The sequence below is a fragment of the Chelonoidis abingdonii genome, chromosome 12 (genome assembly GCF_003597395.2).
Source record: "Chelonoidis abingdonii isolate Lonesome George chromosome 12, CheloAbing_2.0, whole genome shotgun sequence".
Taxonomy (NCBI): domain Eukaryota; kingdom Metazoa; phylum Chordata; order Testudines; family Testudinidae; genus Chelonoidis; species Chelonoidis abingdonii.
The window spans coordinates 5654019-5677048 of NC_133780.1; the positions used below are offsets into that span (position 1 = coordinate 5654019).

At 52.1% G+C, this 23030-nt stretch overlaps 2 protein-coding genes across 2 annotated transcripts in view; both read left to right on the forward strand.

Annotated features, from left to right (window-relative positions):
- LOC116829487 (uncharacterized) overlaps window positions 1-23030 on the forward strand; it is a 193036-nt gene that overhangs the window by 134692 nt on the left and 35314 nt on the right. The window contains 2 exon segments of the mRNA XM_075071504.1: window positions 19512-19625; window positions 19955-21262. Coding sequence (XP_074927605.1) covers window positions 19512-19625; window positions 19955-21262 — 1422 coding nt within the window.
- Window positions 205-6460, forward strand: LOC116829494 (uncharacterized). The gene is given in 6 exon segments (XM_075071637.1): window positions 205-447; window positions 1722-1809; window positions 2176-2302; window positions 4034-4147; window positions 4474-5704; window positions 5706-6460. Coding segments are annotated over 5 exon segments (1698 nt in total). The 5' UTR covers window positions 205-447; window positions 1722-1785; the 3' UTR covers window positions 5908-6460.

The following is a 23030-nucleotide window of genomic DNA, read 5'->3' on the forward strand; positions in this document are numbered from 1 at the left end:
CACCCGAGAGAGGTGCTGGCCGCACTCTGAGACCAGGAAAAAACTGGAGGTAAGAACCCCATAGTTAGATGCTCATGATGGTCGCTTCTGACCTTAAAGTCTGTGAGTGTAACAGAAGCCGGACACAGAGAGGAGGAGCGCTACGTGGTGGGTTTATTGCTAGGACCCAGGAGCAGCCGGGAGGCGGCTCAGGGGCAGCGAGCGCTGGGCTCCGGCCCGGCAGCAGGAAGTGACTCGCAGCCGCTGCGGTGACTCTGGCTCCCAGGCTCCCGGCGAGATCCCCGAGCCCCGGCGGCTGGTGCTGGGAGCCCGGAGCCCTGGCTGCAGCCGGGAGCGGGGAATCTCCAGCAGGGCCCTTCCCGCTGCTCCCCAGGAGCCTCTCCCAGGCCAGGGCAGAGCCCCCAGCCCGGCCCGGCCCCTGCCCCGGGGGCCCCGCTCGGAGGGAAGGTGAGAGAGACCCGGGCCCCACCCATCACCCCCGGGCTGCAGGGGGAGGTTTGGCCCCAGGCTGCTCCCAGCGGAGCTGGCTGCGATTCCCGCCCGGGCCCCGGGAAAGCTGCCGCCAGCCCCGGTGCGTGCGGGGCGGGGGGAGCCACTCGTGGGGGGCTGCAGGGGTGGGAGCGGAAAGAGGGGCAGGGTGTAGATAAGCGGGGAACAGGGATGTGTGAGGGGCAGGATGGGAGGGGGCAGGGGTGGCTGAAGGGGGGGAATGGGGCGATGTAGGGGAATCATGGGGATTTATGGGGCGGATGGGAACAGGGCTCCAATTGAGGGAAACTCTGAGTGGTGGGGGGGTCACTGGGAGGGAAAGGGGAGATGTGGGGAGGGGGGGCTGTGAGAGCCAGACTGGCTGGAGAACGGAGAGAAAGGGTAGGGGGCGGGGAAAAGGGGTGGGGAGGGACGCAAGGCAGCTCCCCCACTTCATGGGGCAGGAGAGGGGGAGGGGCAGCCCCCACCCAACAGCCAGACGGGTCAGAAGTTACAAGGCAAATATCCAGACCCTCCCCCACCCCACCCCACCCCACCCCCTGCTCCCAGTGTATCATTTTCAGACACAGCCAGGCTGGTGGGCGTCTGTGTGTCCTGAGTGTTGCAGGCTGCCCAGGGCCGTGGTCTGATTTCCGGGCAGGATCCAGATCTCAGCCACACCGGAGTCAGACCAGAATCCCTGCTGGCTCTGACATGGGGGATAGGCCAGTGGGATCAACCTCTGCCTGCCTGTCCCTGGGGGCTGCAGGGGCAGGACAGGGAGGCTCAGGCATTAGCTGCTCCGAGCAGAGGGTTCTGGTTCTGGCCAAGGGAGAGAAGGAGCCTGGTGCTCCCTGGCTCAGATGTTGCTGCCTCCTTTACCTGAGAGCCGAGATTGTGAAACTGCTGCTCCCCAGCTGGGGCTGTGCCAGGGACAGACCTTCATTAACACCCCCCCTCCACGGGCCCAGCCCAGGTGGGGACTTTCACCGAACCTGGAACCAGCAAAGTGGCTCCTTTGATTCTGCCCTTTTCTAGCATTTGTCTTAGAGACTCTGTCCGTGGGGGGCTAAAGGTGTCTCAAGGGTTCAGTGCTGGGGGGAGGGGCTGGGCCTGTGTTGTGATAAAGCGACTGAGGGTTTTCCCAGCGCCACAGAGCCCAGACCATCTGTCTGCAGGGAGAGAGCCTGGGGGGAATCGGGGTGTGACATGCACTCAAGCCCCTTCTGGAACCTCCCCTCTCACCCTGACAGGCATAGGAATCACGTCCGCAAGTCGCTCCAGATCATCCCATCTTCCAGGGGACAGGGAAGGGAAATGGCTGCGATGGAGCCACCTAAGGTAGGGGATTTTCAAGAGAGGGCTGGGAAAACTGATCAGACTCCCACTGCCGGTGCCTGACCCCACTGGCCAGAGGCTGCTGTGAAATACTAAGGGATGTTGTCGGGATCCCTGTCCCTGGGTCAGAGTTCTGCTTCCTCCATCAGCCTGTGGCTGGCAGGCGTGTGGGCAATGAGAAGACCCTGCCCTGCTCCATGTGCTGGGAGAACAAGGAGCTCTCACCTTCTCCCACCCCCTGAAGCCTCTTTGCTGTTTTGAACAGGGCGCAGGAGGGGGATTCAGCTTTCTATGGGCCTCCTGTCCTGTGAAAAGTGGGATTCTGGGTGGGGTAGCAGGTGCTGAGTGGGGGGTCTCTTGTTGTTTCAGATGCCGGTGAGCTTCGAGGAGGTGGCTGTGTATTTCACCCAGGGGCAGGGGGCTCTGCTGGACCCCGCTCAGAGAGCCCTCTACAGGGACGTCATGCAGGAGAACTACGAGATGGTGATCTGTCTGGGTAAGGGATTCCCGTCCCTTCAGATATTAGAAGCCGTGGGGTCTGCGTATCTGAATCTGGTCATGTTCTTCCCTGGTCAGTTAGATCAGAGGCGAATGGGTTCCACGGTGCACAGCTGCCATATGAGAGGGACTTGCATCTCCGTGCCCTCTCCAGTCGGACATGGGTGTCAAAACCTAATGGACAAGTTAAACCAGGCCTGCACAACATACGACCCGCGGGCCACATGTGTGAACCCACGGGGGCGGGGGGAATAGAGGCAAGCGGTGGGGTGGGGCAAGCCAATGGCTGGCCGGCAGGTGGGCGGGGTGGTGAAGAGGGCAGTGGCAGGCTTGGGGGTGAGAGTGAGCCAGCAGCAGAAGGTAAAGAGACCACTGGCAGGCAAGCAGGTGAGCTGGTGGCAGGGGGAGCAGGCAAACCAGTGGCAGACAGGCAGGTGAGAGCTGGCAGTCGGGGAAGAGGGGTGAGTAGGCGAGCTGTGGGAGATGGGGGGCTGCGGGGGCAGGTGAGCCGGCGACGGGGGAGTGAGGCTGAGGAGGCGAGCGGGCAGTGAGTAGGCAAGCCGGGAGGGCTGAGGAGGTGAGCGGATGGGCAGCGGAGGGGGTTGGGCGGGGGCTGAGGAAGTGAGCCGGGGGGAGGGGGGATGACAAGCCAGGCGGGCAGTGACGGGGAGGTGAGGAGGCAAGTGACAAGTCGGTGGCTGACCTGTTCTGCTGATCTTGTCTCTCATAAAAATTGGTCCTTTTTGCTGCTTTTCTCTGGGCTGGGGGTTGTCCCAAGGCTGCAGAGAGGGTGTTCCCAAGGAAAGGTGCTTGCTCCTAACCCCGAGGCTCTTAGTATGTCTGCTCTCCTCTAGTCTGCCCACTTGACAAGTGTGATTGTCCTTTGTTTGGCTCCCAGCCCCTCTCCACGGGGTGCAGCTGTCTGGAGGTGTTGCCTTCCACACCTTCCTCATTCACACCTCGTTCCTTCAACAGGGCAATTGATTACAAAGTGAGGGGAAGATCTTATTCTACTTCTAGCAAAAAGACAATTTTCTTTTACCTTAATTATGCTACCCTAAGGGCCCACTAAAACATATCACCAAGGTTCAATACTGCTGTTTCAGGGGGTGGTGCTGGGGAAGGAGGGTTTGCTTCTGCGGAGTGGCCGGCGCTGGGGTGGGGGTATGTTTTGGGGGGGCTGGGCGGCGCTGGGGAGGTGTTTCGGGGGGGCAGTGGGTTTGGGCCCTTAGCTGTTTTCTTTGGAGTAATGTGGCCGTCGCTGCTTTACGAGTTGTGCAGGCCTGAGTTAAACCATCCCCGCCCCTCCAACTTTCAAAGGGAAATAAATCCAGCATTGTCCTGTCTGTGTTGTTTCTCAGCTGCACACAAAATCCCTGTTCACCTCCCTCATTGGGAATAGCTCCAGCCCTGAGGAGGGCTCTGGGATCTGGGCTCTGCAGGTTTAGAAAGAGGCAGAGTTTTAAGTCCAGAGCTGTGTATGAGTCAGCAAGGACCCCAGAGCGCACAGATCCTGGGAACGCCTAGTGAAGGTGTAGTAATTCAGCTCGCCTCCCCAGACAACTTCCTCTGCACAAGGGGGCTCAGTGACCATGTTCCCATCCTCTTGGATTCCATGTTCCTCCAGCAGAGCACAGGGACAGGTTCCACTCATAGAATGTCCTTTGTGACAAATACTCCACCAGTGATCCACGCACCCTGATCTGGTCTGATTCCACCCTCTGCACAGGATTTTCCATTCCCAAACCTGAGCTGATTGTCCAGCTGGAACGAGGGGAAGAGCCGTGGGTGCCCGATCTCCAGGCCTGTGAGGAAAGAAAGCTTCCACAATATACCCGCACAGGTGAGGACTGACACAGAAACCGTCTGGGGAATGAAGGAAAAAGTTGAGAATCCCAAAATATGGTGTGAGTGATGCTCTCAGTTCTTCCTCATCTCACCCAGAGCAGGGTTGTAGTCAGCACATATCACTCACAACTTTCCACCCATCCTGTTAGCTGCAGGGGTTTCCTTCCCATCTCTCCTTTCCTGTGAGTGTTTGGGTGGGATCTGGAAGCAGAATCCAATTGCTGATTCTTTGCAACTTCCCTCAGTTGAGTTTTCCTTCAGTTCTATTCCTCTTTCTCCCCAACACAATGACTCCTGTCTGGATTGTGTCTCTCTCAGCAGGTGCTGAGCAAGGGAGTGAAAACGAGGAGGAAGTTCCTGGGGAAGTGGGACCACAGGGGACCTTTGTGGGAAGAGATGAAGGGAATTTTTCCCATTGCTGGGAGAAGGGAGAAGCATTGGGAAATTGCCACAGGTCAAAGAAGCTTGTGGGAAACCACCCAAGGAAGAGAGCAGATGAATCTATTAATAGTGGGGGAGGAGATGAGGATCCCAGAGTGCAGCAGACAGATCCCAATGAAGAGACATCATGGCACTGCCTGCAATGTGGGAAAGGATTCATTGTGAGATCACAGCTTGTGACACATCAGACAATCCATACTGGAGAGAAACCCCTTCAATGCTTGTATCCTGAGGAAAGCTTCAGTAACCGCTCAGATCTTAATAACCATGAAAGAAGCCACACCATTCAGTGCCTTGAGTGTGGGAAATGTTTCAGTTCAAAGTCAGCACTAAATTCACATAAGAAAAGCCACAGAGGAGAGAGATCCCATAAGTGCTTAGACTGTGGGAAAAGTTTCAAGCGGAAGTCAGACTTTGTTAATCATCAGGCAATCCACACTGGAGAGAGACCCCATAAGTGCTTGGACTGTGGGAAAAGTTTCACATGGAGGTCAGCACTTGTTCAACATCAGGCAATCCACACAGGAGAGAGACCCCATAAGTGTTTGGACTGTGGGAAAAGTTTCACATGGAGGTCAGCACTTGTTAAACATCAGGCAATCCACACAGGAGAGAGACCCCATAAGTGTTTGGACTGTGGGAAAAGTTTCACATGGAGGTCAGCACTTGTTAATCATCAGGCAATCCACACAGGAGAGAGACCCCACAAGTGCTTGGATTGTGGGAAAAGCTTCAAGCAAAGGTCGGTGCTTGTTCAACATCAGGCAACCCACACAGGAGAGAGACCTCACAAGTGCTTGGAATGTGGGAAAACTTTCATACAAAGGTCAAGTCTTGTCCAACATCAGGCAACCCACACAGGAGAGAGACCCCACAAGTGTTTGGATTGTGGGAAAAGTTTCAGACAGAGGTCAACCCTTGTGAAACATAAGGCAACCCACACAGGGGAGAGACACAAGTGCTTGGACTGTGGGAAAAGTTTCATAGAGAGGTTAACTCTTGATAAACATCAGGCAATCCATATAGGCGAGAAACCCCACAAGTGCTTTGACTGTGGGAAACGTTTCAAGCGGAAGATAGACCTTGTTAATCATGAGGCAATCCACGCAGGAGAGACCCCATAAGTGCTTGGACTGAGAGAAAAGTTTCACTTGGAGATCAGCGCTTGGTCATCACAAGGCAATACATATAGGAGAGAGACCACACAAGTGCTTGGACTGTGGAAAAAGTTTCATATGGAGGTCAGACCTCATTAAACATGGGAGAATCCACACAAGTTCTAAACTTGTACAGCTCATGGCAAGAAAGGGTTAAGCAACTTGCATGAAATTGACTCAGATCAACCTTTAGAGAGAGATTTCAGAAGTGTGTCCACCTTAGATAAGCTAGAGTTTGAAATGTAAACGTGTATTGTTAAAGACTTGGAAGAAGAGGGGTAACTGTAGTGGTCTATGTTTAGCTATATCTTGTTAGAGGTTAACAATTTATCCCAAGGGTTCCTGTGTTCTGTTAATTCAGGGACCAATAATTCAGAGATTATACCCGTCACCAATGCCACCTGCCCAATTCTAGCTCAGTCACATTGAATTCGCTGGGGGTAGGGGCTGAGGGATGAAGGGAATGTTTATAGCTGAAATTACCAAAATGTATTTTGCAAGGTTAGTGTCAATGGGATCTGTTCCGCACTCCTGCTCGGACATTTTCTGTGGGGATCCCAGAGATGGAAAGGAGCAGGTGTTAACCATCTTGGCTACCAATCCCCACGGTGACTCTCTACACTAGTAATTCTCAAACTGTGGGCAAAGCCTCCCAATGAAGGGATAGGAATGTGTCAAGAGAGGTGTGATCAGTGTGGGTTGTTTGTTTTTTCAAAAAAGCACTGGGTGTCGTCCCCAGGTGGCTGGGGCTCATGAAGAAGGAACAGGCCCATATGGGAGGTGGGGATAAATGCTCAGGCTCTCAAACCTAGATGAATCAGCAGCACAGAAGTAGGGGTGTCACTGGGGTGATAAGTCTTCTGTGAACAGCGATATTGAGGAATATCACTTTTCACGTGGCCACCCTCACTTCTGTGCTGCTATTGGAGGGCTTCACGGCTGTTCGCATCGCCAGCAAGTACTCTGCCATTAGAGCTGGGTGGTGATATATGTGCTTGTGAGGGTGGGGTGTAATGACCACAGACACAAAGTTGGGGTAGTGGGGGGGCAGGGGTGGGATGAAACACCTTTGAGAACCACTGGTCTACACTATTATGGTCACCACATTTACAAAACGATAAATCTACAAAGTATGTCTTGTGAGGTATCATAGGAAAAATCATCATCTGCTGAATATTATTGTCTGGTTTAAATGTGTCTGTCAACTTTCCTGGGCCTCCCCGCCCCATCTGGGAGCATCACAGAGCTGAAGCCAGCAGGCCCCTCCCATCCCCAAAGCTGGGAGCAGTGGGGAGGCTTAACCTGGGAGCCCCAATGCCTCCTGAAGCTGAGAGTTGTACTGGAGCCCCCCTGCCACTACACAGCCCCTAGCTACCCCCTGCCCCTTCACAGCCCCTAGCTACCCCTCTGCCTGCACCCCAAGCTACCCCCCTGTCTGTACACAGCCCTTAGCTACACCCCTGCCCATACCTTGAGCGGTTTTCAAACTTTTTGAGCTGAGTCCCTCCCCTCACTGAGTTACGTTTTTTGGTTGCATCCACCCACTACCCAGACTGGGTGGCCTCCTGAGTGAGTCAGGGAGTGGAGGTGCCACGCCCTCCCTGGACCCCGTTGTGCAGAACTGGCTTGAGCCCTGCCAGCCCTCCCTCCCCCTCAAATAGAAGTAAAACTATGCCTATGCCCAAGGATGTCCCCAGACCTGGTGCCGCACGCTCCTCCTCCCCTCTCCCCCACTTGGGCCCCAGCATTTTTATAGGATGCAGAAGGGGGCATCAGCAAGAAAAAGGTTGAGAACCCCTGCCCTGATACAAAAGCACAGTGGAGACTGGCCTCCATTTTTACCTCTCCTCTTCCATCTTTACAGAAGGCAAGAATACGCCTTGAAAGGCAACAGGGGCCTTGGAATGGGGAAGACAGACCAAGGCTGGAAGGAAATCCAGCCTGGGTACTCAGAACTGTGACCTGCCTGCAACAGCGAGTGGGGTGGGAAATCCTGTTTGCTTCACATTTTCCTTAGTTTAGTAATATTTAGGACTTAAAATGCATGTTTAATTTGTATTTTTTTAACCATTCTGCCCTTTTACATCTTTATCCCTTGTAATTCCTGAAAACCCCCTTGCTCCAGTTAATAAACTTATTTTAGTGTTTTGTCTGGACCTGTGTTTTCATTGAAGTGTTTGGGGGATTTGACTGGAGAGAACAAAGTTTTGGCCTAATCAGGCCCCTTTGGGGGAATGACCAACTAATGCCAGAGTTTGTCAGCCCAGTGAACAGACTGAGCTGTCCAAGATGCACATTCCCCGGATGCAAGGCTGGGCGTAGAAACTAGCTGATGTTGCTGTGTCATTTGGTAAGTTCCTGAGTGTCTGGCTAGTCGCACTCAGTACAGTGCAGCCAGGAGTGACTTTGAAGGCTGGTGACTGTGTGTGAGCAGAGCGTGGAGGAGTTTGTTGTTCACACAGGGCAGCAGTGTAAAACATGCCCTGGGATGGAGAATTAAGCCGTTCAACACTCCAGATTGTACTCTGGGGTAGGTCTCACACTCGCTGTCTCCTGGGGCCCACATGGCACTGTTGGGCTTTCATCATCCTGATCCTGAAAGAGAAGCTGAGCAGGGCAAACCAGAGAAGGGGAACCAGTCAATATCCTCAAATGCTTCGGCTAAATCCTAACTCCCCCTGGCACGTGAGACTTGAGGTTCTGCTGCCAGTCTTCCCCTCATGTGTCTGTTTCCTTCCCACTGGTCTAAACTATTATGCCCCCTCCCTCCCCCTTCTATTCTCTATCCTTTTGCCTTCTCTCTCTCCCCTACAAATCTGGCCCAGCCAGCTGAGAGGTTTTGCACCACTGCCAGTAGCCTCTGACCAGGAAGGCAGATTAAAGCCAGGCCTTAGCCAGCCCAATGGGGAGAGAAGTTTGCCACAGACGGGTGCTGAGTGAGGGAGTAACAACGAGGAAGGGAATCATCAGGAAGTTCCCCGGGGAAGTGGAACCACAGAGGACATTTGTGAGAAGAGCTGAAGGGAATTTTCCCCAGTGCTTGGAACAGGGAGAAACCTGGGGAAATTGGCACAGGTCAGAGAGTCTTCTGGGAAATCACCCAGGGAAGAAAGGGTGGGAGGAAACAAAGATCCCACAGCCCAGCAGACAAATCCCAAGGAAGAGACACCCAGGCACTGCCTCCAATTTGGGAAAGGATTAATTCTGAGATCACAGCTTGTGACACTTCAGACAATCCATACTGGAAACCAGGGCCGGCTCCAGGTTTTCTGCAACCCCAAACAGCAAAAAAAAAAAAAAAAAAAAGCCGGGGTAGTGCGAACGTGCTGCTCCACTCTTTGGTGGCAATTTGGTGGCAGGTCCTTCATTCCAACAGGGACTGAGGAACCCGCCATCGAATTGCTGCTGAAGACCCAGACGTGCTGCCCCAGTAGCAACCAGAGAGCTGCCCCTTGATATTGACCGCCCCTAGCACATGCTTCCTTAGCTGGTGCCTGGAGTCGGCCCTGCTGGAGACAAACCCCTTCAATGCTTGTACAGTGGGGAAAGCTTCAATAAGTGCTCAGATCTTAATAAATATGTGAGAAGCCACACTGGAGAGAAACCCAATCAATCCCTTGAGTGTGGGAAATGTTTCAGTTCTAAGTCAGTACAAATTTCACATCAGAAAAGTCACACAGGGGAGAGACGCCACAAGTGCTTGTACAGTGGGGAAAGTTTACCATGGAGATCAGTCCTTGTTAAACATCAGGCAATCCACTGAGGAGAGAGACCCTGTCATAAACAGATAGCTAAGGGTTAATGTTTCTTTTGCCTGTAAAGGGTTAACAAAGGGAACCAAACACCTGACCAGAGGACCAATCAGGAAACTGGATTTTTCAAAGCTCAGGGAGGGAATTTTTGGGTGTGTGTCTTTGTCCTGTGTTCTGTCTGTCTCTCTCGATATGAGAGTGATCTCATCTCCAGGCTTTCTAATCTTCTGTTTCCAAGTGTAAGTAAAAAAGGTGAAGACAATAGGCTTATATGTTTTTTTTTGGTATTTACATGTGTGTAGTTTGCTGGAATGTTTAAAAATGTAATTCTTTTTGAATAAGGCTGTTTATATCATTTTTCTTTTAAGCAGTTGACCCTGTATATTGTCACCTTGATACAAGAGACCATTTTTGTCTTTTCTTTCTTTTTATATACAGCTTTCTTTTTAAGAACCTGTTTGAGTTTTTCTCTGGTTAAGCTAAGGAACAAAAGGAGGGGGAATATTTTTGTGGTTAACGATTGACCAGGTTTGAATCTGCAATAGCCTCTGGGTGAGGGGGAGAGACACTTAATCTCTCTGGGTTTGGTGTTCAAGGAATTGAAGCAGGGTAATCTTTCCGTGTACCCAGGGCAGGATCTGAGAAGAGGTTAAAGAGGGGGAAGGGAGTTTGATATTTCGCCTTTGTGTGAGACTCAGGGCATCTGAGTCTTGGGGGTCCCCAGGGAAGGTTTTTGGGAGACCAAGAGTGAGACAGGCACTGTAATTCCTGTCTAGTGGCAGCGCTATCAGATCCAAGCTGGTAATTAAGCTTGGAGGTTTCCATGCTAAGCATCTTAGTTTCTGAACTCCTAAGGTTCAGATCTGAGTAGGAAAGCTATGACAGACCCCATAAGTGTTTGGACTGTGGGAAAGAGATCACATCTCATGAAACATGGGAGAATCCACACAGGATCTAACCTTCTGTGACACGGGGCCAGAAAGGGTTAAGCAAGTTGCCGGTTAATGGACTCAATTTGAACCTTTACAGGCATGTTAGAGCAGGATGTAAATGGCAATTAGGGCCATTTTACATTACCTGAGGTAGAGTTTGAGTACACTTCTATTGTTAAAGACCCAGAAGAAGATGTTAGATGATTAACAATGTAACTGAGTGGTTCCTATAGTCTGTTACTTCTGAGATCAAAAGGGAATATTAACATTTCAAAGAAACATCTGTGTAATAATATCATGGTATATCTCTTTAAAGTTTGTGGTAAATCTATGAACTGCTTTATGGATAGTTATTTTATGTTAATCCCACATAATTAATTACCAGTGATGTTCAGGAAATAGAAGGATACTTCATTAGCCTATTCTTCACCCAAAGACTGTGTGCTGTTCAGAGAGTGAAAAAATCCATACTAAAACTCTTGGGACCTGATTATTTTATCTCAGATCTTCATTGGTCACAACTTCAGATTTGAAAGTATCTTCTCCCCTTATTGGTCCTTTTGGTCAGGTGCCCCCAGGTTATCTGAGCTTCTTAACCCTTTTCAGGTAAAAGAGGAATTAACCCTTTACAGGGTAAAGAGGGATTTTATGCTACCCTTAGCTGTATGTTTAAGACAGAGGTTAAATAGGTTATTACTGTGTAAGGCTCCTTCACTGGTAAAAGACACCACAAACATGGAGAGTGAAAAGGTTACACCTAAGCCCTAGGAAATGGGTAAGGGTGAGTGCCTGCAGAGTGTGTGAGTGACAAAGAATTTTGTGTGGGTAACAGGTAAGGAAGGGGTTAAGCAGCCCAGGAGAGGGTTGTATCCCCAGCGTAATGGTGGGAGAGACACCGCTCAGCAGAGGATGCTCCGCAGCTGTCCAGAGCTAATTCTCAGGGGCAACCAGCAGAAGAAGCTGTGGTGGTGAGTCTCCATGTGCTGCAATGACCTGCTCAAGGTCATTCTTGGCAGTACCATTGGTGCCCACGTGGAGAAACAAGAAGGGATAGCAGTCCGAGGGCTTGATCTGTCTCGGCAGACACTCTGTCACATCCTGAATTCTAGCTCCAGGCAAGCAGCACTCTTCTCGAGACTCTCAGTGTGGTCTCCCCTTAGGAGAGAGTCCCAGACCACCACCATTCATCTCCTCTTCTTGGGAGTGGTGGTCGTGGAACCCCCATCCCCAGAGTAATACATGTCATGCCTTCCAGTCGATGTAGTCTCCTTCTGATCCCTTCCCTCAGATGGCTCTTCCAAACCATTCTGCGCCATAGTACCTGTGCAGAGAGCCTGAAAATGGTTTCTTACCTCTATCTGCATTGAGGGAACATGGGTTCTTTTCTTTCTTTTTCTGGAAGTCATATGCTGGCAATTTTATTCCCTGTTCTTTGCTTCCCTCTGATTCTTCAGCATGTTGTGCCTCCAGAACCAAACAAACAGCATCATTTTCTCTGATGCAATGCAGGATTGATGCTTGGTTCTCTAGTCCTTTACCCTTCTCTTCCAATGTGGAGACCAGCCTGCACTTCGTACAGATGAAGTTGCTTCTATCCTGTGGGAGAAAGGAGAAACATGGCACATCCTGTACAGATCAAACAGCTGTTCACTCATTATCCGTGTCTTCCTTTTAAGGCCTCCTCAGATGTAGTATTTACTGCTCACATTCTGTGGGAAGTCCCGCCGGGCAAACCCCTCTGTTCCCAGCTCATTCAGTTCACAACTGGCTGCTTTTTTATAGGGCTGCTGAATTGAAGCAGTGGACCCAGCTCAAAGCTCAGTGATCCACACAACAGAGAGACCTTGATTGCTGCAAGTGGAGCTAACACGCTGTTAGACATCAGAGCAGGGAAATTCTCTCAGGGCCCTGACTAGGGCTGGTCATGGTGGCAAACCCATTTCTTCATTCCCACACACATCAGGGGCATTTGACTCCCAAGGATCCAGCTGCCCATCACTGGGGAGAGGATCCAGCAGCAGCCAAGCAGCAGCTTGTCAGTGACCGTCTGTCTCTGCCTGGTCTAAGCAAACTCCAGGCAAAGGAGGAGAAGCCCCGATCAGCCCCTCCTCCCTGCTGCAGCCCTGGCAGCTGAGCTGATGGGCCACAGGTTGTGGTATGGAGAGAGAGAAACTCCTCCAGCAGCTCCCTCTGCCTGGCTGAAGTTCCCCCTGTGATGGGTTGGATCACAGAATCCCTAATTGATATACCAAAACTACTTCTGCTCCAGCTTTCCTTGCAGCTTGGGACTCCAGAACCCTGCCTGGGTGTGCCAGACATGCTTGCTGGCCACAAATAGAGACTCAGGTCTGAACCATGGCCCCCAAACTGCAAGCTTATTTAAAAGCAGCTTAAGAAGTGTTCTTGTCTTTAACACTCAGCTACCCAATTCCCAATGGAGTCCAAACCCCAAATAAATCCGTTTTACTCTATATAAAGCGTATACAGGGTAAACTCATAAATTGTTCTCCCTCTATAACATTTACTGTCTGTACATTTTCTCCCTTATGGGCCAGCATTGACTAGATGCTAAATAGATGGGGACCAGGGACAGTAAGATGTGGCCTTTGGGCTTCTGTGCTGTTTCAGGTCAATGCGGTGAGTTTGAGGGATTCCTTCCTTCCCCGCTCACCATTATCCTCCACTCTTGACACTGTAACATCTGTCCAAGTGTTGGAGAGATTTATCCCATCCCCATCTACCCCTCCGCATCGAAAGATGTAACTTACCACTGGGCTCCTAGCTCTCCATGCCAAAGAATCACAGTTTTGATGTCTGTGATCCTAAGTCAGACTCCGGAGGGCTGGAGGACAAAGTGTCATAGACCTGAGAGTGGGTGGGGAAATCCCAGTGAACCTCAAAGGACCGTTTGACCTTTCAAAGCTCATAGTCCTGTTTCCACCTATTGGTAAAATTGCTTCCCGGCTTTTTCTTGGCTTAGTACAGATCATTGGTAGATGGGAAGGTTTCTCTTCCTTTTTCTTTTATTATAATGATGCTAAAACTTTTGCAACTAATACAACCGAATAATGAAGTGAGAAATGAAACCAGTTTAGCCACTTCAGAAGAAAATCGGTATGTTTATTTTCCTGATTTTTTGAGTCTTGAAGGTTTCTCTGAGATTTCACATTATGAATGTGAAAGAGTTTTATAGCCCACCCTGGACTGTGGGTTTTTCTCTTTTTGTGAAGGCCTTGAGGTCACATACTTTGATATTAGTTTAGTATGACAGGACGTAGCTCAGATTTATTGAGGACTTCACGAGACAAATGATCATTTGCTAGAATTGTCCTTTTTTAGATTTTATTTTATTTCAACCTTTTGTTTAACCCTTTGTCATGAGATTCGTTTGTGTGGTTTGAAAAATGACAGTGATCAGTATCTCTCAGCAGGTACACTGATGGTGCAAATTAGATTGACACTCCGAGAGGCAGAGATTGAAAGGGAAATGAAGTCACTGCCTGATCCCTGTAGTGATGTGATATACTCAGGGCCAGCACTTTCATTTAGGCGACTTAGGCAGTCGCCTAGGGCACCAGCATTGCCAGGGGGGGCAGCAGACGGCTCCGGTGGAGCTGCCGCAGTCGTACCTATGGAGGGTCTACTGGTTCCGTGGCTCCAGTGGACCTGCCGCAGGCATTTCTGCAGATGGTCCACTGGTCCCGCAGCTCCGGTGGACCTGTCGCAGGCATTTCTGCGGACGGTCTGCTGGTCCACCGGAGCCGCGAGACCCGCGTGCGGGGCGGCAAAATGGCCCGGTGCCTAGGGCACCAGAAATCCTGGTGCCGGTCCTGAATATACTGTTGGGAGAGGAAGAAGGTGAAGGGGAACAGAGCTGGGAATTTGCTCCTCAGAGCCAGGTAGCTGAGACTGAGAACTGTGAACGTGCAGCACTGGTGCCAGAGAGCAACCAGGCCTGTGTAGTGTGAAGCTGGACCTGAAATCTAAAGGCCCATGAACAACACCCAAAGAGACATGATGTGAGGAGAGGGCAACGTCTCCCTATTGCTAAGATGCTGAGGTTGGACATAGGTAAGAAGGGAGCTGAGGATGTTAGGATACCTGGCCAGCCTTGAAGCCAAGTCGATCCCCATCACTGAGGCCAGAGGGAGATGAGGAACCTGACAGCCCAGCCAGTCACGCCCTCCTCATGGACCACCCTGTCCTGTGTTGGGATGAGAGAGAGTTTCTTTGCCCCACTTGCCCATCACTGAATCCCTCTCGTGACTAACTCCTGGGCCCCACGTTCACCACTGTGTATGGTTTTGATATACTGTGTGCAAAGTGTGCCTGGTGAGGGATCATTGGAAATCTCATGATCTCCTGAATATTGTGCCATTGAAATATGTGTAACTCCAGTGCATGTCGAATGGTGAGATTTGAATGTTTGTTGCTAGGCTGACCATATTCCAGGTGCCCCAAAAGAGGGCACTGATGGGGGGGTGGGAGCAGGCGCGGGTGTAGATTTAGGAGTGCTGGAGGGGGTGCGGTGGGAGTACTCATGAGGTGAGGGCAGTGTCGAGTGCTGTCACAGTGGCAGGGTGCTGGCAACAGCTGTCAGTCAGCACTGACCTGTGGGATCCCCTCCCCAGAGCTGGAGCCGGGGCCTGGATGGGCGGGATCCAGCAGCAATCAATCAGCTATCCATCACCAACAGGAAGAAGGGAGTAAACGAAGAAATGAATAAATGTATAGGTTTCAGAGTGGTAGCTGTGTTAGCAGGGGTGGCTCCAGGACCCAGCATGCCAAGAGCATGCTTGGGGCAGCAAGCCGCGGGGAGCGCTTTGCTGGCACCATGAGGGCGGCAGGCAGGCTGCCCTCGGCGGCTTGTCTGCGGAGGATCCGCTGGTCCCGTGGCTTCAGCGAACCTCCTGCAGGAGAAACGAAGCCACGGGTCCAGAGGACCCTCCGCAGGCAAGCTGCGGAAGGCAGCCTGCCTGCCGTGCTTGGGGTGCCAAAAAGCCTAGAGCCGCCCCTGTGTGTTAGTCTGTATCAGCAAAAACAATGAGGAGTCCTTGTGGCACCTTAGAGACTAACAAATTTATTTGGGCATAAGCTTTCATGGGCTAGACCCCACTTCATCAGATGTATGGAGTGGAAAATACGAGAGCAGGTCTAAATGCATGAAAAGATGGGAGTTGCCTTACCAAGCATGAGGTCGGTCTAAGGAGACAATTCAATTAACAGGAGGATACCAGGGGAGGAAAAATCACTTTTGTAGTGGTAATGAGAGTGGCTTATTTCAAACAGTTGACAAGAAGGTGTGAGTAACAGTAAGGGAAAATTAGTATGGGGGAAATTAGGTTTAGGTCATTATAAAACCTAAACTAATGAAGAGAGCACCCCAGACTGGGGATAGGACACCTTAACCTCCGTCCTGAGTAATCACAACAAGATGGGGGGTGAAGAGCCTCAGGAATTCTGGGTCCAGCCTTGTTGGGGTTTCAGGGACGAGCGTGGAAGGGGAGTCCTCGAGGTCAGGCAGGTCTCCAGGTAAAGGGAGTGGAAGTGAGGACTCAGATCCTTTCGCTAGCCAATTTCACTGGGGCTGTGTATAAGCCAGAAATGTTCCCCACACTAGTAGGACCGTTCCCCCGCTTACCTCTGTGTATATTTACTGGTTTCTCTTAAAGTTAGTCAGGATTATAGGGGGAAGTGTCAGAGCGGCCACCAGTGAGACTTGCTGGCCACACTGTGAGGCCAGCAAGCTTGGTCGTGAGACCCCCTGGGCTAGATGCTCATGATGGGCCCTTCTGACCTCAGAGCCTGAGAGTGGAACAGGAGCCGGAGCCAGAGATGCTGCAGCGCGAACCCGGCAGCCCTAGGACCCAGGAGCAGCCGGGGGGCGGCTCTGTCGGGGGCAGCGAGCGCTGCGCTCCGGCCCGGCAGCAGGAAGTGAGTCGCAGCCGCTGCGGTGACTCTGGCTCCCAGGCTCCCGGCGAGATCCCCGAGCCCCGGCGGCTGGTGCTGGGAGCCCGGAGCCCTGGCTGCAGCCGGGAGAGGGGAATCTCCAGCAGGGCCCTTCCCGCTGCTCCCCAGGAGCCTCGTCCACAGGCAAGCCCCAGCCGCCGGCCCGCGCCACCGGGGGCCCCCTCGGAGGGAAGGTAGAGAACCCGGGCCCACCCATCACCCCGGCGGCGTGGGGGAGTTTGCCCCAGGCTGCTTCTCCAGCGGAGCTGGCTGCGATTCCCGCCCGGGCCCCGAAAGCTGCCGCAGCCCCGGTTGCGTGCGCGGGGGGAGCCCACTCGTGGGGGCTGCAGGGGTGGGAGCGGAATAGAGGGGCAGGGTGTAGAAAAGCGGTGACCGGGATGTTGGGGGCAGGATGGGAGGGCAGGGGGGCTGAAAGGAGGGAATGGGGGCGATGTGGGGAATCGGGGAGACTTATGGGCGGATGCGAACAGGGCTCCAACTGGGGAACTCTTGAGTGGGGGGGATCACTAGCGAGGGATAAGGGGGAATGTGGGGGGCTGGGGAGAACCAGACTGGTGGGAATGAGAGAGAAAGAGGGAAGGGCAGGAGAAGGGGTGAGGAGAGACACAAGGCAAGCTCCCCTGTCCCATGGCACCCAGAGCCAGAACGAAGGTCAGAAGCTACAAGGCAAATATCCAGACCCCCCCACACACACACACACCCTGCTCCTGTGTTATTGTCACCCATCAGGCTGCTGGGGCTGTCTCTCCTGAGTGTTGGAGAGCGCACAGGCCCTTGGTCAGTTCCTGCAGATCAGACCTAGGGGTGACCAGAGAACAAGTGTGAAAAATTGGGATAAGGGGTGGGTGTAAGCCGATAAGAAAAAAGCCCCCAAAATCGGAGATCTGGTCGACCTGGTCAGACGCGAGTCACTGCTGGCTCTGGCAGGGCGTGATGTGAATTGGCCCAGTGGGATCAGCCTCTGCCTGCCTGTCCCTGGGGGCTTGCCGGGGCAGGACAGGAGGTCAGCGCATTAGCTGCTGCACCAGATGAGCTCTGTCTGGGCAAGGGAGGAGAGACGCTGTGCTTCTGGCTCAGATGCTCTGGCCCTCCTTGTACCTGAGCCCAAGTGCGAACTGTTGCTGCTGCCCAGCTGGGTCTGTGCCAGGACAGACCTTCAGTAATCCCCGCCTCTGTGGCCCAACCCAGATGGGACTTTCACCGTGCTGAACCAGCCCCTGCAGGCAGCCCTGGTCTGCCCACACCAGCCACCTGAGCCACAGCCTGCAGGTGATGCGGAGGAACTACGGAAAAGCGCTGGGGCTGGGCAGGACAGTGGCTCTGCACGAAGGCCCCTGTCTCCAGACCTGCTTGGATGAGTTGTACTGGAGGGGCGGCTCCCTGCTGGGTCTGCCAACCCCAGGACTGCGGCCCTCAGTGACGACAGCCGACTCCCCGGAGAGCATAATGCCCATGGAAACGGACAGTCCTCATGTCCCAGCAGAGTAGGGATAGGAAGGAGACAGGAATGGGAGAGTGAGACCAAAAGGGGCAGCAGGACAAGGGTGGGGGAGGTTCCCAGCTCCCAGCCCTGCCTGGATCCATTCATTGAACCCACACGCCGACAGGGTAGGAGCTGACAGAGGAGAACCCAGGGGTCCTGCCTGCTGAGTTCCCTGTGCGCTGGGGTATGTGCTGTCCCTTGGGGGCCCAGTGTCAGGGGGGATTCTCCAAAGTGGCTCCTTTGGATTCGCTTCATTTCTAGCATTTGCTTTTAGAGACCATGTCGGTGGGGGAGTTAAAAGTTTCAGAGTTCGTGCTGGGGGGATGGGGCGGGTCTGTGGTTGTGATAAAGTGACAGGGTTCCCAGCACGCAAGCCAGAGCTTTTATCTGCAGGAGAGAGCCTGGGGAGGAATCGGGTGTGGACTGACTTCAGCCCCTTCTGGAACCTCCTCATTCACCCCTCTCACACCTGATCAAACTGACAGGGAATCACGTCCACAAGCGCGCTCCAGATTATCCATCTTCCAGGGGACAGGAGGAAATGAGCGATGAATGCCACTAAATAGGGATTTCAGGGCGGACTGGGGAAAACTGATCAGACTCCCACTGCTTCGGTGCTGACCCACTGGCCAGGGGAGGCTGCTGTGAAATATGCACGGAGAGACTGTTGGGATTCCTTTCCCTGTCCACAGCTCAGAGCTCTTGACCTTCCTGCATCAGCCTGGGATGGCAGACGTGGGAAATGAGAAGACCCTAGACCCTGCCCCATGTGCTGGAAAGGACAGGCAGGCTCTTCACCTTTCTCCACCCGAGCCTCCTGACTGCTCCTTAAGCAGGATGCAGTGGGGCGGGATTCTTCTTTCTACGGTCTCCCCCCGTGACTAGTGGTTGCGGTGAGGCAGCAGGTGCTGGAGTGAGGGAACTCTGTGTTCCAGATGTCTTGGGTGACACTGTCGAGGAGGTGGCTGTGTATTTCACCCAGGGGCAGGGGGCTCTGCTGGACCCCGCTCAGAGAGCCCTCTACAGGGACGTCATGCAGGAGAACTATGAGATGGTGACCTCGCTGAGTAAGAGATTCCCATCCCCTTGGTTATTAGAAGCTGTGGGGTCTGCGTGTCTGAATTTGGTCAGTTGGATTTGGGGGGAGGATCGTGTAGTCCACAGCCGCAGTGAGAGAGAGACTTTTATCTCCATACCCACTTCAAGGGAACAGGAGAGTCAGAAACATAATGGACATGTTAATTCCTCCCCATCTCTCCAGCTTTCTAGGGGCCAGAAGCAGGGTATTGCCTTGCCTGTTATTTCTCCTTCACACACCGTTCACCTTCCTTCCCGGCACTAGCTCCAGCCGTGGGGAGGGCTCTCGGTTCTGCAGGTTTGGAAATAGGCAGGAGCTTAGCACCCGAGCTCTGTGTGTGTCAGTGACTCCCTGCAGCGCATCAATCCTGAGAAATCATAAAGAGGGTGTAACAACACCCCCCCACCCTCAGATGTCTGCTGTTCCCACGGGGTCTGAGTTACCACAGTCGCTTGTAGGGGCAGGTTAAACTCAGGGAATGTTCCTTGTGACAAACTGTCACTGCTCCATTCACCCTGACCTTGCCTGATTTCACCCCCTGCGCAGGATTGCCCATTCCCAAACCTGACCTGATCGCCCAGCTGGAACGAGGGGAAGAGCCGTGGGTCCCGGATCTCCAGGACTCCAAGGAAAGGAAGAGCCCGAGAGGCAGCCGCACAGGTGAGGAGTCAGGGAAACGGAGACAGAAACATCTGGCGAGTGAAGGAAAAAGCTGGGACTCCAAACATGTGCTGTGAGTTAAAGGCCTCAGTTGTGCCACAGCTCATCCAGGTCAGGGCTGCGGTCAGCAGATGTCGTAGCATCAAGTCAAATATCAGTCCTGGCTTCCCATCCATCCTGTTATCTCTCAGGAATTTCCTCCCTGACTTTCCTTCCCTGGGAGCGTTTGGGTGGGATGTGGAGTCAGAATTCAATGTCTCTGTCTCCCCAACAGTCACTGTGTTATGTTTTCCCTGTTTGCTATTCCCCTTTCTGTTCTTTCCCCCCAGCACAGGCAGTGACTCCTGTCTGGATTCTCTCTCTCCCAGCAGGTGATAGGACAGTGAGTGAGAACAAGGAGGAGAATCAGCAGCAGGAAGGTCCTGAGAAAGTGGAACTGCAGGAGACATTTTTGAGAAGAGCTGAAGGGAATTTTTCCCAGGGCTTGGAACAGGGGAATTCCTGGGGAGATCGACACAGATCAGAGATGCAGCTGGGAAACTATCCCAGGAAGAAACTGGATGAATCCACTCAACATGGCAGAGGATGGAAGGATGCCAAGGAAGCCACAGTCCAGCAGACAAATCACAATGAAGAGAAACCCTACAAATGCCTTGACTGTGGGAAAAGATTCAGTTTCAGTGCAACCCTTCATACACATCGGAGAACCCAGACAGAAGAGAAGTCCTATGAATGCTTGGACAGTGGGAAAAACGTCAGTAAGAAGCCATGTCTTCTTATACACCAGGGAGTGCATGCAGGAAAGAGACCCTACAGATGCCTCAAATGCGGAAAACGTTTTGGAAAACATTCATCCCTCATCAATCATGGGCGAATCCATATGGGAGAAAAACCCTATAAATGCCTTGAGTGTGGGAAAAGTTTCATTCAGAGATCAAATCTTACTAAACATCAGAAAACCCACAAGGGAGAGAAACCCCATAAATGCTTGAACTGTGGGAAAACTTTCAGTCAGCACTCAGGACTTATTAATCATAGGAAAATCCACACAGAGAGACCGTATAAATGCCTTGAGTGTGCGAAAAGTTTTGTACATAATTCATCCCTTACTGTACATGTGAGAATCCACACTGGAGAAAGACCCTATAAGTGCCTTGAGTGTGGGAAAAGTTTTGTACAAAATTCATCCCTTACTGTACATGGGAGAATCCACACTGGAGAAAGACCTTATAAATGCCTTGAGTGTGGGAAAAGTTTCCTGCTAAACTCATCCCTTACTGTCCATAGGAGAATCCACACTGGAGAAAGACCCTATAAATGCCTTGAGTGTGGGAAAAGTTTTATGGCAAGTTCATCCCTTACTAAACATGGGAGAATCCACACAGGAGAAAGACCCTTTAAATGCCTTGAGTGTGGGAAAAGTTTCCACCACAAAACAACCTTTAATACACATCAGAAAACCCACACGGGAGAGAAACCCCATAAATGCCTGGACTGTGGGAAAACTTTAAGTCGGCGCTCTCACCTTTCTAGACATGGTAGAATCCACATGAGGGAGAGACCTTATAAATGCCTTGAGTGTGGGAAAAGCTTCAGTAAGAGCTCAGAGCTCACCAGGCATCAGAAAATCCACAAGGGTGAGTGACCCTAGAAATAGCCTGACTGCAGGAAAAGATTAAATTTGACTTCACGCTTCAGTGATCCACAAAACAGAGAGACCTTGAATGTGGGAGAAGCTTCATGTGGTGCTCCCAGAGTATTAGGCATCCACAAATCCGCATAGGGAAGAAACCTCTGAGATGTTCTCAGTGTGGAAAATGCTCCAAGTGGAGTTAACTCCATGTTGGACATCAGAGACTCCTCCACACAGCAGGGGAGTTCTCTCAGGGCCCTGACTAGGGCTGGCCATGGTGACAAACCCATTTCCTCATTCCCATACACATCAGGGGCATTTGTCTCCCGTGCATCCAGCTGCCCATTGCTGGGGTGAGGACCTAGCAGCAGCTGGTCAGTGACCCTGTGGCTCAACCTGGTCTAAACAAACCTTAGGCAGAGGAGGAGAAGCCCCAATCAGCCCCTCCTCCCTCCTGCTGCAGCCCTGGCTGCGGAGCTGATGGGTCACAGGTGGGGGAAGGGAGAGAGAGAAACTCCTCCAGCTGCTCGCTCTGCCTGGCTGAAGTTCCCCTCTGTCCTCCCCCGCCCAGTCAGGATCCCCCTGCCGTGAAGATGAGAAGAAGGACATTTGGGGCAGGCCCCACCTTCATGCTAGACTCCTGTCCCCATCCCCCATCTTCCACCAGCCGCTGATCTGCATCTGTTCCCTGCCCTGGCCTGGGACTCCTAAGCTCTGTTCCCAACTCTGCCAGCAGCTTGCGGGGTGACTTGAGACAAATCTGTGCCTTCCAGAGAGGGAATAAATAGGGAGTGATAATATCATCCTTCTGGTGTCTGTCTAGGGCAGGAAAAGTAGTTGGGATTAGCTAGGGCGTCTCCTTTGTTCTTCTGCCCTTTTTTCTAGTCTGGACTGACCCTGAGCAGTTTATTCCAATCCCCTGTTAGCAGAGAGATTGTTAGAGTCACTAAGTGCCCCCTTTGCGGTGAGATTGTCTCATTCCCAGATACCCTCACATTGCTCCAGGTTCTGCTGAAAAGCATTTCATTTGTTGTGGTTCTCCATTACGCACCAGCATTCGATAGATTCTAAAGAAGCTGGAGCAGGGATAGCAAAAGGAAGTGGTGTTTTAGTGTCTGTGGTGTTTGAGGGGGAAAGGGTGACTCCGGGAGATTCCCTCCTGCCCCATCAGTCTCACGCACCTTCTCTGCCAGAGCAGCCTCTGCCCAAGCAGTGGAGAGTTTATCCTCTTCCCATTTTCCCCCTCCACCGTCTTGTGTGTCATTTACCACAGTGTCCTTTGCCCACCATGCTTAGGAATCAGGCTTTGATTCTCAATGAGATACCTGAGGCCTGGCAAAGAAAAAGTGTCACATGAATTCAAGTGAACCCCAATGCACAGTTTGAGCTTCAATCTCCAGCCTCCATCTATTGGTAAAGTGGCATCTGGAGTTTTTCCAGCCAAATCCAGATCATTTGCAGATACAAAGTTTTGGGTTAGATTTGTCTTGTTTTTCTCATTCTTTTATGATGATGATGCTAAAACTTCTGTCAGTAACACAGCCAAGTAATGCGGCGGTGCTGAGTAAAACAAGTTCAGCCTGTTCAGAAGGAAATGGGTAAATTTGTTCTCCAGATTTTGAGTCTTAAGATTTTCTGGGATTTCCCTTCGTGAATCAGAAAATGGCTTGTAACCCATCCTGCATTGTGGGTGTTTCTCTTTTTGCTGACGGCTATTCTGTGATGTGTTTTGATATTGAATTATTCTGATTGGGATGGAGCTCAGATTGATT